This window comes from Mesoplodon bidens, assembly GCF_964165515.1.
Source record: "Mesoplodon bidens genome assembly, chromosome: 1".
NCBI classification, from domain to species: Eukaryota; Metazoa; Chordata; class Mammalia; order Artiodactyla; family Ziphiidae; genus Mesoplodon; species Mesoplodon bidens.
In genome coordinates, this window is record NC_138176.1 from 103374448 (window position 1) to 103390247 (window position 15800).

The window sequence follows — 15800 nt, forward strand, 5'->3', positions numbered from 1 at the left end:
AGAACTGGAAGCTGGTAGAAGGTGCCCAGTTTAGAGCCCGAGTAGGACACAGTCTCACTTTGTCCCTTATGAGCCGAGCAAGAGACTCCATCTGCTTGCATCTCAGTTTCTTCATTTGTGCCTTGAGAATCGTTGGTTGGAATGGAGATTAGATGAGGTCACCCACCCAGCGTCTTTATCCTGGGCCTGGAGCAGCCTCAGCCCTGGCTGCCTGGTCGGGGCTGAGGTCCCCATGCGTTATTTGTGTCTCCTCTGGGCTCTGGGCCTTGGCTACTCCATAGCCTCTGCCTGGGACTTGGGTCCTCATTGCTTCGTTACAGCTGCATGGAGCAGCCAGCTTCCCAGCAGCACCTGAGGCTGATTGTCAGGGACGCTTCAGGAAACACTCCCACCCCTTTGTCCAGTACCCTCTTCCTCCCCTTCCCTCCTCAGTTCCTGCCAGCTCCTCCCCCAGGCCTCCCCAGACCCCCAGGCACATACAGAGCCTTCGCCAGGTTCCCTGGGAGCATCTAGCACCCTCCCCAGTTTCCCTGGGAGCTCCTGGCACCTTCCCCAGTCTTTGAGAGCTCCTGGCACGTTTCCGGGCTCTGACCTCCTCTTTGGCTGCATATCCAAGGTCCTTTTCTTGTGCTTCAGCCCCGCCCCCAGGACCTGGGGCTCCCCGGAGGCGGCTGCCCTGCCCTGCCCCACACCAGATGTAGCAGGAGCATTGCTCCTTCAGTGTGGGCGCTGGCACAGCCCAGAGCAGGCTCCTGGTGGGCCCCTGCTAAGCTGGGTGTAAGCCCTTTCCTCCTGGCCTGTGAGAAGGTCTTGGGAGGGACAGCATCCAGGAGGAGGGTGTGAGCAGTGTCTGCTGACTGACGGGTGTGGAATTATTTCAGGATCTGAACAGGAAGTACAGTTGCGCTGGCAGCGCCAGCCGCAGAAACGCCCGCCCACCCACTCTGCACTCCACGCTTGGCACAAAGCCGGCACGGAATAGGCGTTGGGGAAAGGTGTGTTGGAAGGCATTCTTGAGCTGAGGGAATCACTCATCTCAGGGATTCATTGAAAGGAAGGTGACCCTTACTGTGGAGTAAGGAGACGCAGCTGGCTGGGAGCCAGCTTGAGCAGAGCGTCCTGCAAGCCGCCTTGCAGGGTGGCCTGGTCCCTGGCTCTGCACCAATTTCCATCCCTAAGTTGTTGGTAGAGCTGCAGGCAGGGATACTGAGGCCATCCCTGGGTCCAGGCCCTGCCCAGCCCAGCTACATTCTGGAAAGATCCACTGACTTCACAGCACCTAACACATGTGGGCACAGAGCCTCAGCAGAGCCATGGAAGGGGGGCTAGAAACCACATGTGGAAGGGCTGGTTGGGAGACGAGCTCCTGGGATGGACTGAGAGAGGTGGGCACTGGAGTGTGACTGTGAGTTCGAGCATGGAAAATCTGGGGCCCCTGCTAGGGTGCTCCTCTGGGCTGGCACAAAACACTGCCTGGGCTCTTTTAGGATTGGGCTTGAGTTCAAGACATGGAAACAACCTCAATGGCCATCGACAGATGAATGGATAAAGAAGATGTGATACATATATGCAGTGGAATACTACTCAGCCATAAAAAAGAATGAAATAATGCCATTTGCAGCAACATGGATGGACCTAGAGATGATCATACTGAGTGAAGTAAGTCAGGCAGAGAAAGACAAATATCATGTGATATCACTTACATGTGGAATCTAAAATACGACACAAATGAACCTATCTATGAAACAGAAACAGACTCACAGAACAGACTTGTGGTTGCCAAGGGGGAGGGGGTTGAGGGAGGGATGGAGTGGGAATTTGGGATGAGCAGATGCAAGCTATTATATAGAGAATGGATAAACAACAAGGTCCTACTGTACAGCACAGAGAAATATATTCAATATCCTGAGATAAACCAAAATGGAAAAGAATATGAAAAAGAATGTATATATATGCATAACTGAATCACTTTGCTGTATAGCAGAAATTAACACAACATTGTAAATCAACAATACTTCAGTAAAATAAATTAAAAAAAAAAAAGACTGGGCTTGAGTTAAGGAGAAGCCCTAAGCCAGGGAGAAAACCCACAAGTAATACTAACAGGGCTACTGAGCGGGGAAGGGCTGTAGTCAGTGTGCAAATGCTGACACGGCAGAGACCATCACCCGCCAGGCTCTGCGAGAGGAAGAAATAGAGTCAGAAAGTCCAGACACGCAGGGTGGGTGCCTGGACCTATGAGCATCCCCAGGGACAGGAGTGCATGCCTGGGGGACGGCCTGGGGTACAGCAGAGAAGGCAGACTTGAGCCAACAGCTTGGGCTTAAACTGAGTTTCCTGTAGTTGCCGTGTGACCCTGAGCAAGGCACATGATACGCCTTGAGCCTCAGTTTCCTCACCTGTAAAATGGGGAGGCATGCTCCCATGGCATGGTCAATGCTATCGTCCTGTTCCTGGGAGGCCAAGCTCCGCCCTTGGCCTGGTGTCCAGAGCGTGTGAGCCCCTGTGTCTATTAATCCCCCCAAGAGGCCTTTCCCGTTGCAGGGAGACCACGCTCTCAGATCCTCGGGGCAACTTGCCTGGCGTCGCCCCACTACTACCATCATGCCCCTTTGAGGGCAGGCTGAGACTCCTTCCCTCGGCTCACCCACCTGGCTGGTGCCCGACTCCCCGTTTCACACTCAGAATGTCAAGCCACGTCACGGAATTTTCTTGAATGACTTGACCGGCCTATCAGTGCCCCGGGCCACCTTAATTCTCTCTCACTGGCTGATCCCAAGAGGGTTTATTTGTCAGTCCCGGGCAGCGGATCAAAGCCTCGTCTTTCCAGGGCCCCTGGAGTTGTCGGTTCCTGAGGACAAGGGTGGACCCTGGGTGGTGGCCTCTCGACATCCGTCCTTTCTCATCTCACATCACAGACTAAAGTTTGGCAGGGCGGTCAGCTGGGAGACCATCCTAACACACGTTACCTCCTCTGGTGGGAGGGCCCGGGATGGATGCCCGGAGACCAAGACTGAGTCCTAGCTGTGCCATGGATCCCCAGGGGACTCTGCACACATCCCTTCCTTGCCGGGCCTTGGTTTCCCCACATGAAAAGCGCAGGTGGGAGTTCCCATCCCTGGTGTGGCTTTGGGGTCTGCCCGGCTGCTTTGCACACCGACGGTGCAGGGCTAGTGCCGGTCCTCTGGGTAATCATCAGGGCGCACGAGGAGAGTCCACACAGCCATGCCTCTGGCCAGAGAGAGGTCCACATGGGTACGGTGTGGCATCAGTGCCCCTCAGGAGGCTCCATGATGTGGGGACCTGTCACCTGCCCATGACCACGAGCCCGCCTTGTGCTCTCCCTCCTCACACCGGCTCCAGTCTCACGGTGGGTATCTGAGGTCTGTGCCATTGACCCCTTTTACAAATAAACAAACTGAATCTCGCAGAGGTCCAGGCCTTGCCCAAGGCCACATGCTTGCAGGTGGTACCAGCCACGCAGGGGGTGCCCCCTTTCCCACCTGTGTGGTTTCCCAAAGTAGCCGGGAGACCGTGGGAGCTGGGGGCTCATCTGCACAGGGGGAGGGGCCAGAGCTGAACTTATGTCCCTGCCCATGAAATAATTATAGAGTATGAAAATGGCTTAATTAAATAATTTTTTTAAAGTGAATATGTACAGACACTCAGCAATTAAGCAGCCGATTTTCAAATAGCAATTTTCCAACTGCGCTGGTCTTCCATGTATCTATTTGCCCGATTTTAGAGTCTGTTTTGTTTTTTCCAAAATTTTTAATTTGAATAAATCTAGATTGGATGATTGCTTTCTGAGGTGCAGTTAGAAGAACTTGGAGGTGGTATTAGTGCTGGGGAAGTTTGGGGTGGGTGTGGGGAGGAAGCCTGGCCCAGAGGAGACCCAGGGTGAGCGCTGTTCCTCCCACTTCACTTCGCCCTCCTCCCCCCTCCTCTTCCCTTCCCCCACCCTCCTTTATCCCTCCTCTCCTTCCTCCCTTCTATCCTTCCTTCTGTGCATGGAGAGCTCTCACAGGCATTTTCTCGATCCTGAGATGAGAAGGGGAGTCTCTCCCCAACAGGCAAGTTCAAGGGTCACTTTTTTTTTTTTTTTCAGTACGTGGGCCTCTCACTGTTGTGGCCGCTCCCATTGCGGAACACAGGCTTTGGATGTGCAGGCTCAGCGGCCATGGCTCACGGGCCCAGCCGCTCCGCGGCATGTGGGATCTTCCCGGACCCGTGTCCCCTGCATCAGGTGGACTCTCAACCACTGCGCCACCAGGGAAGCCCCAAGGGTCACTTTTGGCTGGTGCTCAGACATTAATCAAATCCAATCCCCACAGTTTCTATGGAAAATTTGCCCAGAGTGGGACACCCTCTCACCCAAGGTCACACAGCCTTCGGGTCTGGTACCTGGTGCACCTCCATAGGAATCCAACAAGCATTTACTGAGTGCTGGCTGCATGCCTGACCTGTGGATACTTCGATGATCTTGGTGACCGCTGTCCTTGCTCCAACTGGGTGATCTGTAGGGACTTCAGGAGGATGCGGCATTAGATTCAGGGTTGGTGCCCTGGGGCTGTGGGGGATTTAGATAAGTGTCAGGAATGTAAGACATTTAATTGAGTCATCCTTGTCTCAAGCTTGGTGAGCTCATAACAGAGATCTGCGCACTCTGGGAAAGAGACAGGATCCTCCAACATCGGGCATCTTGAGCGTCCCTGGGCATCTCCAGTTTGCATCCTGAGTGGTGCTTGTTTTCAGCAGCCCTCAGACACACAGGGCGAGGCAGGGACCACATAACACTCTGTCACTTTCTACTTTCCTTTCTTGGAATAACTCTTCATAACACGGATACCATCACTGCTAGACTTGTTCCTTCACTTGAAGTCTTTGAGAAACAAGGGGTCTTGGGAAATAATGAAGTGAAATATGGATACCTGCGTGGCCCCAGGCAATGAGGTCTGCCTGGGCAAGGGTTTCCCCAAGCACTGGCCTCGGGGTGGGGGAGGCTGGGAGCACAGGGGACAGGCAAGGACACTGCGGTGAAGGGCATGTGACCACTGCCTTTTCCACTCATGGGGACCCCGGGACCCCTGACTCCAACTCTCTGATGCCTCGAGGGGAAACCGATGCCCCATCCTGAGTGTGTGCCCGGGAGCTCACTCTCAGTAGCAGCGAGGGGGCATGGCCAGACCCCTGACCGCCAGACCCCTTCTTCTTGGCTTCACGGGATCTCAGGACTCCCCTGACTAGTGTCAGGCAAGGAGGTGGCCCAGGCTGTGGACACAGGGAAACACGTGCTGCTCTGAACTTGCCCATCTTCGAGCCCCATCGTGTCCTGCAGGCTTAGTGGGTGCCGGTGAGTGAGCCTCACCCAGGGGCTGTCCTGACTTCCCCGAGCCACACCCCATCTGAAGCAGCATCCTCCATCCTCCGTGTTACCCGGGTCACCTTCCGTCTCCTCCCTCGACCTTACACCTTGCCATCCCCAGCTCCCGGGCGTGTGCCCTGTCCTTCCTTTCTTCTCCTGCCACTCCCTCTGCCTCAGTCACCTGTCCCACCCGCGGTCACCCCAGTCTTCCTAAAATAGTAGCGATGACAAGCTACTACCATGCAGGCTTTGAGACACCGTCGAACACTTTTCCCGTGGGCACTCCACTCATCCCCTTCCAGATGGGGGCACAGACCAGACCCTGCAGAACCCCGCTAACACCCTGCAGACTCCACCCACAGCCTCAGCCTGTGTCCAGACCAGCGAGTCCAGTAGGAATAGGATGCAAGCCACGCATGGATTGTCATTAAAAAGTAGAAACCGGGGACCTGAAAAGAGCTGGAGGAACCTTAAAGGCATTTTACTAAGTGAGAAAAGCCAGTCTGAAAAGGCTACAGACCAATAGATGACATTCTAGAAAAGGCAGAACTATGGAGACGGTGAAAAGATCAGTGGTTATGGGAGTGGGCAGGGAGGGAGGGTGCATAGGCGAGCCTGGGGCATTTTAGGGCAGTGACACTACTCTGTATGACACTATAATGGTGGACACATGTCACTGTACACTTGTCCATAGAATGTCAACCCAAGAGTGACCCCTCACATAAGCTATAGACTCTGGGTAATGATGGTGTGTCAATATCAGTTCATCAGCTCTAACACACATGCTGCTCTGGCGGGGGAGGGAGGTGCATGATGTGATGGAGATTATGCACGTTTGGGGGCAGGGGGGACACGGGAAATCTCTGCACCTCCTCTGTTTAGCTGTGAACCCCAAACTGCTCTTAGAAATTTAACTCTATTAGTTAAAGAAACAGGTGCAATTAATCTTAATAATAGACTTTTAAACTCAGTATATCCACAATATTATGTCAACATGCAATCAATATAACACTGTAATGAAATAGTTTACATTCTTTTTTAAAAAAAAATATTTATTTAATTTTGGCCGTTGGGTCTTCATTGCTGCACGTGGGCTTTCTCTAGATACGGTGAGCAGGGGCTACTCTTTGTTGCAGTGCACGGGCTTCTCATTGCGGTGGCTTCTCTTCTTGCAGAGCACGGGCTCTAGGTGCTTGGGCTTCAGTGCTTGTGGCATGAAGGCTCAGTAGTTGTGGCACATGGGCTCAGTAGTTGTGGCACACGGGCTCACTAGTTGTGGCGCACAGGTTTAGTTGCTCCACAGCCTGTAGGATCTTCCCTGACCAGGGCTCGAACCCATGTCCCCTTCATTGGCAGGTGGATTCCTAACCACTGCACCACCAGGGAAGTCCAAAATAGTTTACATTCTTTTTTATCTACTAGTGGGGGCTGTGATCCAGATATCTCTGTGGCATCTGGGATCGTTCACACCTGCCCCTGTCCACCTTGCCAGCCTCTGGCCCTGTCATCTCTCTCACAGTTCACTGTAGCCACTCTTGCTCCAAAGCCCTACCTTAGACCTGGCTCCAAAGCCCACCTGTGGAAGGAGGAATAATACCCCCCAAAGATAGCACATCCTAATCCCTGGAGCCTGTGAATATGTCACGTGGCAAAGGGGACTTTGCAGGTGTGATTAAGATGGGGAGATTGGGAGGGAGATCCCTGGTGGTCCAGGGGTTAGGACTCCGCACTTTCAGTGCCGTGGCCCTAGAGGAACTAAGATCCTGTGACGTGCGCGGCGAGGCCAAAAAAAAAAAAAAAAAAAAAGACGGGGCAAAGTGGAGATGATGCTAGATTAGCCCTGTGGGCCCTGTGTAATCACAAGGGTCCTCACAGGAGGAGTCCAAGGGAGATTTGGCTACAAGTGAAAGAGATGTGACAATGGAAGCAGAGACTGGAGGATTTGCTTCGAAGATAGAGGATGGGCCGCAAGCCACAGAATGCAGGCACCTCTGGAAGCTGGAAAAGGCAAGGAAACAGATTTTCCCCTGAAGCTCCCAGAAGGTGCAGAGGCCTTGATTTTAGCGCATAAGACCATTTTGGACTTCTGACCGCCAGAACCGTATGAGAATGCATGTGCCTTATTTTAAGTCGCTGAGTTTGTGGTAATTTGTCCCAGCCCCCACTGGAAACTCTGCAGTCCCCTCTTTGGTGACGGCCCCCCAGCCAAAATTGGCCTCCCTCTCCTCGGAGCCTGTCGTCCACCAGGAACCCCTCAAGGACGGTGCGAGATGAAGAGGACCTGGGATGGGGCAATGGAGGTGTTGGGATGCAATGTAAATGATTTAGGAGGAAGAGTCAGCAAGATGGATTAGCTGGGCAGTGGGGGCAGTATGGGGGCGGGACAGCCAAGGATGGCCCCTGGCCCCGGGCGGTGTGACGTCCCCCTTAGAGTCTCCCAAGGTTCTCTGGATGTGTCCATCTGTCTGCTCTCTCTGTCCCACAGTGTCTGTCCTACTCACCAGGGGATGAAGTGACTGGCGCATCGTAGGTACTCAATAAACATATGTGACAGGAATGAATCTGAACAAATAAAGAAATCTGAATTCCCAGTCCCAGTGTGATTGCTTAAAGCATATAAGAACTGAACAGGGCTTCCCTGGTGGCGCAGTGGTTGAGAGTCCGTCTGCCGATGCAGGGGACACGGGTTCGTGCCCCGGTCTGGGAGGATCCCACATGCCGCGGAGCGGCTGGGCCCGTGAGCCATGGCCGCTGAGCCTGTGCGTCCGGAGCCTGTGCTCCGCAACGGGAGAGGCCACGGCAGTGAGAGGCCCGTGTACCGCAAAAAAAAAAAGAACTGAACAAATGTTGAATGAAAGAGTGAATGAATGAATGAACTGATGTCCCAGTCTCTGGCAGGTGGCCTGGAACTTGGGGCTAATGGCTCTCTGAGGAATTGGATTTGCGTTGTCCGGCAGAGTGAGGTGTTTCGGACGCTGCCATTGCTGGTGATGCAGTGGCAAGACTTTGCTTTAAACAGATCCCTCCTTCCCTGTCCTCAGGGCCCTTGTACCTGCCCTTCCCTCTACCTGCGATGCTGCACTAGTTCCTCGGGCTGCCATACAAAGTACCACACACTGGCTGCCTTTACACAATGGAAATTGTTGTCTGCGGTCTAGAGGCTGGAAGTCTGGGATCCAGGTGTCAGCAGGGTTGGTTCCTTCTGGAGGATCTAGGGGAAATCTGCTCCATGCCCCTCTCCAATCTTCTGGGGGTGGCTGGCAATCCTTGGTATCCTTGCCTGTCTCCATGGTCACATGACGTTCTCCCTGTGTGTCTGTCATTTCCTTCTTTGAATGACACCAGTCATTAGATTGTGGCCCATCCTACTCTAGTATGATCTCATCTTAACTTAATTCCATCTGCAAAGGCCCTCTTTGCAAATAAAGGTCACATTCATGGGTTGTGGGTAGACAAAAGTTTGGGGGAGACATTACCTAACCCAGTACAGGTGGCTTTCCCGCAGCCAGGCACATAGCACTTTCTCTTCCTTCCTTCCCGTCTCAGCCCAGACATCACCGGTCTGAGGGCCCTTCCCTGCCACGCTCTCTGAGACAGCACTCCACTGCCCCCTCCATCCCCCTACCCTGTTTATTCTTCTTCCCAGGCCTCGTCTCCTTTGACATGGCTATAGTTTTGCTTATCTATTTATCACCCTTCTCCGGGCCCCACTAGAATGTAGGTTCCCGGGCAGCAGGGCCTAGATCCCACTGGCTCCCTGCTGTGGGCCCACACCAGCAGGTGCCCTTGAGTGAGCAGGTGCGAACAGGCTGCTGTGGCCACAGGCGGGGGACTAGGGAGGAGGCTGGACCCTGGGGAGGCAGCTGGGCCGGGGCGGGAAACAGGATGGAGGGAAGGAGTGGACTGCCCGGTGTCTGGAAGGCAGAATCAATCGCAGGTCTTAGAGATGCTTGTTGGTGTGAGGTGAGAGGCCAAGAGGCTCAGAGGTTACCAGGCACCGAGCTCCAAGCACAGCTATTCGTGTCGGGGGCGGGGGAGGTTCTAGAATTTCCTGGGTCTCTGGATCAGTCCTCTGCTAATGGGCCTCTGACTCCCTCCTTCCCAAAGAAAATCAATTCTCAGAGGTTTTGAGAGTAAGTGCTTCCCCAATTACACCTCCAGTGGGGCTGCTTTGTTCTCTCCAGCCGGCCCTCCCCGGGGAGGCCAGGGGCGGGCAGAGGCCCAGGGGACCCTGCTGGGGGTCCGGCGGGGTGGCCCCTGCTGGAGTTCCCTGGGAGTCAGAGGGCAGGGGCTGCCTTCTGTCCTGGCCTGGGAAGGACCCTGGGGCCTGAGGACTTCCAGGGACATGGGGCCACTGAGCACAAAGGCCACAAACACAGCCCATCTTCCTGGAGCCTCAGTGAAACAGAAGGCTTGGGGAAGAAGTAGGGAGGAAGTACATCCCTGTAGAAGGTGCTGAGGATGTACTATGGGATGGAATTGAAACACTGCCAGTGGGGTGCAGTGTCTGCGCTGAGCTGCTCCGGGAGCCCAGGCTACACTGGGCAAGTCTGACACTCACGGCCCGGTCCAGCCCCTCCGTGAGCCCAGAGAGGGAAGGGGCTGCTTGGGCCGCCTGCAGGCCGGGCTCCACACGGTGCTACAAGGACAGGAATCCAGGTGACTGCCCCACCCCCCTTCCACCTCCCATCAGCTGGGATCGGCCGCCCTTGGCCCTGGAGCTCAGCTCCATGCAGGCCAGTCCCAGTGGTGATCAGAAAGATGGATGGGCCCGAGGGGCTCCAGCCCGGCAGGCCTCAGTAGCCTTGGGCTCCCATTCCTGGCCCCGGCCCCGCCTTGGGGTGAGTCTCCTGACTGGTCAGAAGACAGGACACCCTGGGAGAAGCTGAGGTCTCTGGAATAATGCACGTTGGTTTAAGGACTGGAGGCAAAGTATGGCCTAGGCCTGACCATGTCTCCAGCTCTCTGCGGCCACAGCACGTTTTAACCAGCTGGTCACAAGGAGTGCTGGGCCCAGGGTCACTGAGCTGAGCTCAGCGGAGGGGGCTGAGCTTCAGCATGGAATTCATCCCATGTCCCGATGTGTTGGTTGCTGTGAAATTGCCTGTGATGCCTTATCTCCCTCTCACTGCTGTGGCCGCTCTGGGCGGAGGTTAGATCTCAGAGATTCTCTCCTGCAGCCCTTGCCTTACAGACAGGAAAGTGGGCAACCCCCTGGGCGGGAGTGACTGGCCCCGGCCCGGCTGTGGCGAGTGGATGCTGACACCCACTGGCCGGCACAGGGATTGGGGTCTGATTCCCAGCAGCTCTGGGGCTTGGGTACCTGCGCCGCCCCTGCAGCCCTGTGGGTGCACATGGTCAGGGCGGAGGGTGCAGCTCGCTGGAAGAACTCAGGGTCCAGAGAGGGAAACAGACAAGCAGACAGGCCTCAGGGCAGCGGGGAACTTCTAGAGAGCAAACAGGACTCCAGCTGTTCGTGGGGGGCCCGTGCTCGCATCCTGAGTCGGCCACCTGTTAGCTGAGTGATTTCAGGCCAGAATGTATCCCCTCCGAGCCTCCTCCTCTAGTCACCTTCGAGATGGACGTAGTGACGTAATCTGTCCAGGTTTTCCGAGGAATCAAAAAGATGGAAGGGGGCCTCCCTGGTGGCGCAGTGGTTGAGAGTCCGCCTGCCGATGCAGGGGATACGGGTTCGTGCCCCGGTCTGGGAGGATCCCATATGCCGCGGAGCGGCTGGGCCCGTGAGCCATGGCCGCTGGGCCTGTGCATCCGGAGCCTGTGCTCCGCAACGGGAGGGGCCACAAGAGTGAGAGGCCCGCATACCGCAAAAAGAAAAAAAAAAAAAAAAGATGGAAGGACCTAGACACGGCCAGTACGTGTGAGACCCTTCGTAACCAGTGAGACGCAGATACAGTAAAGCTAACATAGACTGTGGACAGGCCAGAGTACTGTGGACTGCCCAGGGCAGGTGGCTCGTGGGAAGACTGGCTGGCATTCGCAGCTCCAGACCTGGGCTAGTGCTGGGTGTCCCCGAGGGAGCGCCAGTCTCCTCCTGGTCCCCTGGGGCATGCTGCTCCAGGGAAAGGGAGAAGATACACCTGAGGGTGTCCTGGGCGCTGCACCCACACTGGCAGGGGACACTGTGTGGGCTGGATAACTCTGCACATGGAGGGGCCTGTCACTGACAGCTGTCTTCCTGTCCTCCCAGGTCATCGGACTTTGGGACCTCCTACACCAAGCTTACCCTTCAGCCTGGCGTCACTACCGTCATCGACAACTTCTACATCTGCCCGACCAACAAGAGAAAGGTAGGCTCTGCGCAGCGGGAGCCGCTGCTGCCTTGCTTCTCCAGGATCCTGAGAGCGGGGCGGAGGTGTTTACCTCCCAGCTCTCTGCGTCACCCTTCCCGCTTCCGCCTTAATTCATTTGGATGAATTAAGTTATAAAGCAGCAGCTGGGCCTTGGGAAAAAGGTTGTCCTGGTGCGTTTGTTTTCCCCTGCCCTGGGCCAGCATCCATCCAGGTAAAGCGGGGTAGGAGCAGGGGTGGCCACTCTGGAGGCGAGAAAGAATATCTCTTTTTGGTTTGGCATCCTTGGAAAGCATTGAAGAGCAGTCCCGATCTCCTGCAGGGTTTTTTATTCGTTGATTTGGTTTTGATTTGGCTTTGGTGTCTCATCTGAATTTTACTTTCTGTTTTCTTGGTCTGAGCGTGTCTTCTGACTCTGCTCTCTGCCTGACTGTGGCTCAGGGAACTTTGTCATTTCCAGGCTACGGCCACCTCCACCAGGTTCCATGAGGAGACACTTTTGCAAAGCCATGGTTGCCTCCTAGCCACCTCGGGACCCCAGACTGAGGTCAGAGGAAGCACCCAGGGCAGAGCAGTCCTGCGCACTTGACTCCATGCAGGGAAGTAGGTCATTGTCACGGAGATCAGGTTCCTCCTGGGAAATGGGATGTCACCCCAGAGAATTGTGACATTGGGGATTAGAACCCAGAGCCCAGCCCACGGGCACCGATAGATGCTCTGACACGACGTAGAGCCCAGAAAACCTCTGTAAACTGATGAGCATCCCGGGAAAAGAGTCATCGTTGCCAGATGGCTAGATGCGGAGGGCACTGGAGGGTTTGCCGGTCACGCTGACTGCGGATTATTGGGCTCAGGGGAGTCGGTGTGTGCGTGAACTTGGCAGGTTCTGCAGGGACCAAGGCCCCATCGTAGAGTTTACAGAACATGAGGACTGGTGTGCATTGCCATTTACTGGGAGCTGTCCAGGGAGTCTTGATGGCACTTTTTAATGGGATGTCGGCTTTCTAAAGCAGGTCTCCCCTCTCTGCCAACACCCTTCCTTGACTTTTACTGCTGTAAAAGCTTCCTGATGGACAGAATTAGAATGCAGAGGTGGGGAGGGCTGCTGGAGAGGGGGGAACTTCACAGGGACACCGGTGCCTGCCCAGAGGGACTCGGGACTGAACGGAGAGAGGCAGGTTTTGCCGGTGCCCGGGTCTCCCTGGGCCCTGCTCGGGGACTTCATGTGCACGATCTCACTCTGTCCCATGGGGGCCGAGGAAGGAGGTGTTATTATCCCATTTTCCAGGGCAGAAAACTGAGGCATAGGAAGGTGAGACTTAGCACTTAATCACGCGGCTGGTGGTGGGAGGCCTGGATTTGACCCCAGCCTCATGTGGGTCCAGAGCTGAGGGGTTTTCTTGTGCAGGAGTGAGAGCAAGTACGGGGAAATGACCCCCCAACTACCACCCCACCCTGACTCCCCACAGCTCAGCCCACGTGCTCCCCGAGCTGTCCTCGTCCCGTGTCTGGTCGGCCCCAGCCCGGGCTGGTGAGGAGTCAGAGCTGGAATGCAGCCCTTGCTCTGCTGGGAGCTCAGTGCTTTTCCTGCGTGCCGTCCCCGCCCTCTGAGCCACAGGGTTCTCTTGGGGGGCGGGGGGTGGGTCAGCAAGGGAAATGCCTAGGCAGCACCCTAGCCCAGGCCTGGGTGCAGCAGCATGTGCATAGCACAGAGACCTTCGTTGGCCAGGAGAGCTGAGTGCTTGGAAGGGGCAAGGACAGACATCCTGCTTCCCTGCCCGCTGTCATCTCTCTCCCTGGGGCCACTGTGATTTGGATGTGAGACAAGGGAGGGCTGCTGCGGGCTGGTGCTGACCCAAGCCAGAGGCTCCCCCATCACCCCCAAACTCCAGCCGGCAGTGGACATGGGAGGCCACGCCGCCCATCTCCTGCACGTCCTCCAATTTCTGTCTGTCTAGCCAGCCCGGTCCTGGAAGCTTCCTCCAAGCTGACCCTGCCGTCCCTCACCAGCTGGGAGGACCCACAGGTGCCCAGATGTGACGGTGGCTCCAGGGCCGGCCCCAAACGCCATGTCCTCCTTTGGAAACGAGAAAGGCAGAGGCAACAGTGGCAGCCACAGAACGGGGAGTCTCTGAGGCGTGAGGTCAGAGAAGGCTGCCAGGCTGCCAGCAGTGAGGCCAGACAGACCCTGGTCCTGTGCAAAGCAGCTGTTGCTGAGCCTGTGTCCTGCTGTAAAGCTGGTGGCTGGGGGTTAATGAGATGATGGGCGGGGGCTCAGCCAAGGGGCTTCTAGGTCACGTAGGGCATCCGGGCAGGCAAAGGGCACCAGGAGTGAAGCATCAGTTTTGGTTACCTGGGGGCTCGGGGCAGATGGAGAGCTGGGGGCTCTGATTGGGGTGCTCAGCAGAACCTCCTCTGCAGGCAACATTGGGATAGGGATGCAGGCAGGGAGACGTGTGCATCTTTAAAAAAAGATAGGACACTGATCGGTGATGCCTGTGAGAGGTTATTTGATAATTTGGACGTTTAGCCTGGAAATATCGCTGGGGATAGAGGCTGGGTCTGGTCGGCCCCTGTGCCCAGCACAAGCACTCAGCCAATGTTAAAGGATGAATGCATGCATGAATGAATGCATGAATGAATGAAGGAAGGAAGGAGCGAGTGCCACAAGCAGCAGCCGGTCCCGCCGAATGGATGCTATTGCCGAGTCGCCCACCTGATCCGCAGACTCCCCCTGCACCTGGATGGGGCCTGTAGGCGTGGAGCCCGAGGCTCCTTCCCAGGGTTGTGTGGGGCACCCTGCATTTGTAGGGTGGTCTGGGGGACAGCACTCAGGCCGGGGAGCCCTGTCCTCAGTCCAGTTCTGCCATGACCCTCCAGTGAGGGGACATCAGGGAGGTCCCAAGGTGTCTCATCTCTTAACGGGGGCAATGATGGAGGGGAGATTGACAGGTGAATTCTGAAAGAACCTCACTCATTACTGCCACTTAAGATATCCGCTGAATCACGGCTCCCAAGTGTGTCCCCTTTCCAATCTCTGGCACCTGTGAATGTCACCTTATGTTTTAAATGCATGTAGGAGCAGAAAGGCCACAGTCCCTATCACAGAAAAAGCTGATGTGAGACCATGTCAAGTAAAGAACCGGAAGCCACGGGGGCTGGTGAAGGTAGAGGGGAGATTTGGGGGCCACGGGCTGGTCTTCCAACTTCTGAAGGGCGGTCCTAGGGATCGGGAAGCAGTCCAGGCAGACTGCTTGGTGGAGACTGGATTTTACTCAGGTCCATCTCCTCAACTGTGCACAGCCCATAGCACTCAGCCAACACTCAGGAAATACGGGTGCAATGGGCTGGACTGGAGATGGGGTGGGACCCCTTCAGGGAAAGAGATTTCCATTTAATTAAAGGAAAAATTTCCCCTTGTCATTGCATTCATTTATTCGCTCATCTGTAGCTTCTCAATTCCTAAGCCACCCTCTGGCGATCATTCTCAGTATGCCAGGCCCTAGGCCAGAACCAGATGTCAATCATAGTCATTTATTTGTGTGGAGGTGGGGCATGACTTGGGGGTTGACATCATCACCTGCATTGCCCAGATGAGAAAACAGAGGCTCGGGGGAAGCTGGGAGAATAGTCCAGGTCACCCAGCTGGTAGGTAGCAAAGCTGTCACCAATGCATTAAACATATTGTGTCTCTGTACTTAGCACTGATCAGGGGTTTAAATCCAGTTCTGCTAGATGCCAGAGCACCCTCTGTCATACCTTTGAGCTCACCAGGCACTCTGCAGAAAAGTTTCAGGGAGCAGATGGGGTCTCCCATGTCTGTGTAAGCCCAGCGCAGCCTGCTGTGCTGGAAGTGGGGAGTGTATAACCCGCTGTGGCTGGACAGGGCTCAATCTGACCACAGCTGAGTTGTGTGACTCAGGGCAGATCCTGTTTCTTCTCCAGGCCTCAGTGTCCCCCTCCATAAGATCAGGAGGTTGAACTGGGGGTTCTCCAAAGCCCCTTCCATCTCCAGCATTCTGGACTCTCCTGGTCTCCTCCCAGGGGAAGAGCAGCAGCTGAGGAATGAGATGCACGTGGGCAGAGGCCAGACTCTGCTCTGTTTACCACGTGTCTTGGCTTCTCCT

General features: G+C 55.5%; 1 protein-coding gene across 2 annotated transcripts in view; it reads left to right on the plus strand.

Annotated features, from left to right (window-relative positions):
• The window catches only part of SORCS2 (sortilin related VPS10 domain containing receptor 2), a 554389-nt gene that overhangs the window by 352738 nt on the left and 185851 nt on the right, over positions 1-15800 (plus strand). For both annotated transcript variants that reach the window (XM_081229160.1, XM_081229161.1), the window contains one exon: positions 11574-11673. In XM_081229160.1, the coding sequence (XP_081085286.1) occupies positions 11574-11673 (100 nt within the window). The remainder of the gene's footprint in view (positions 1-11573; positions 11674-15800) is intronic.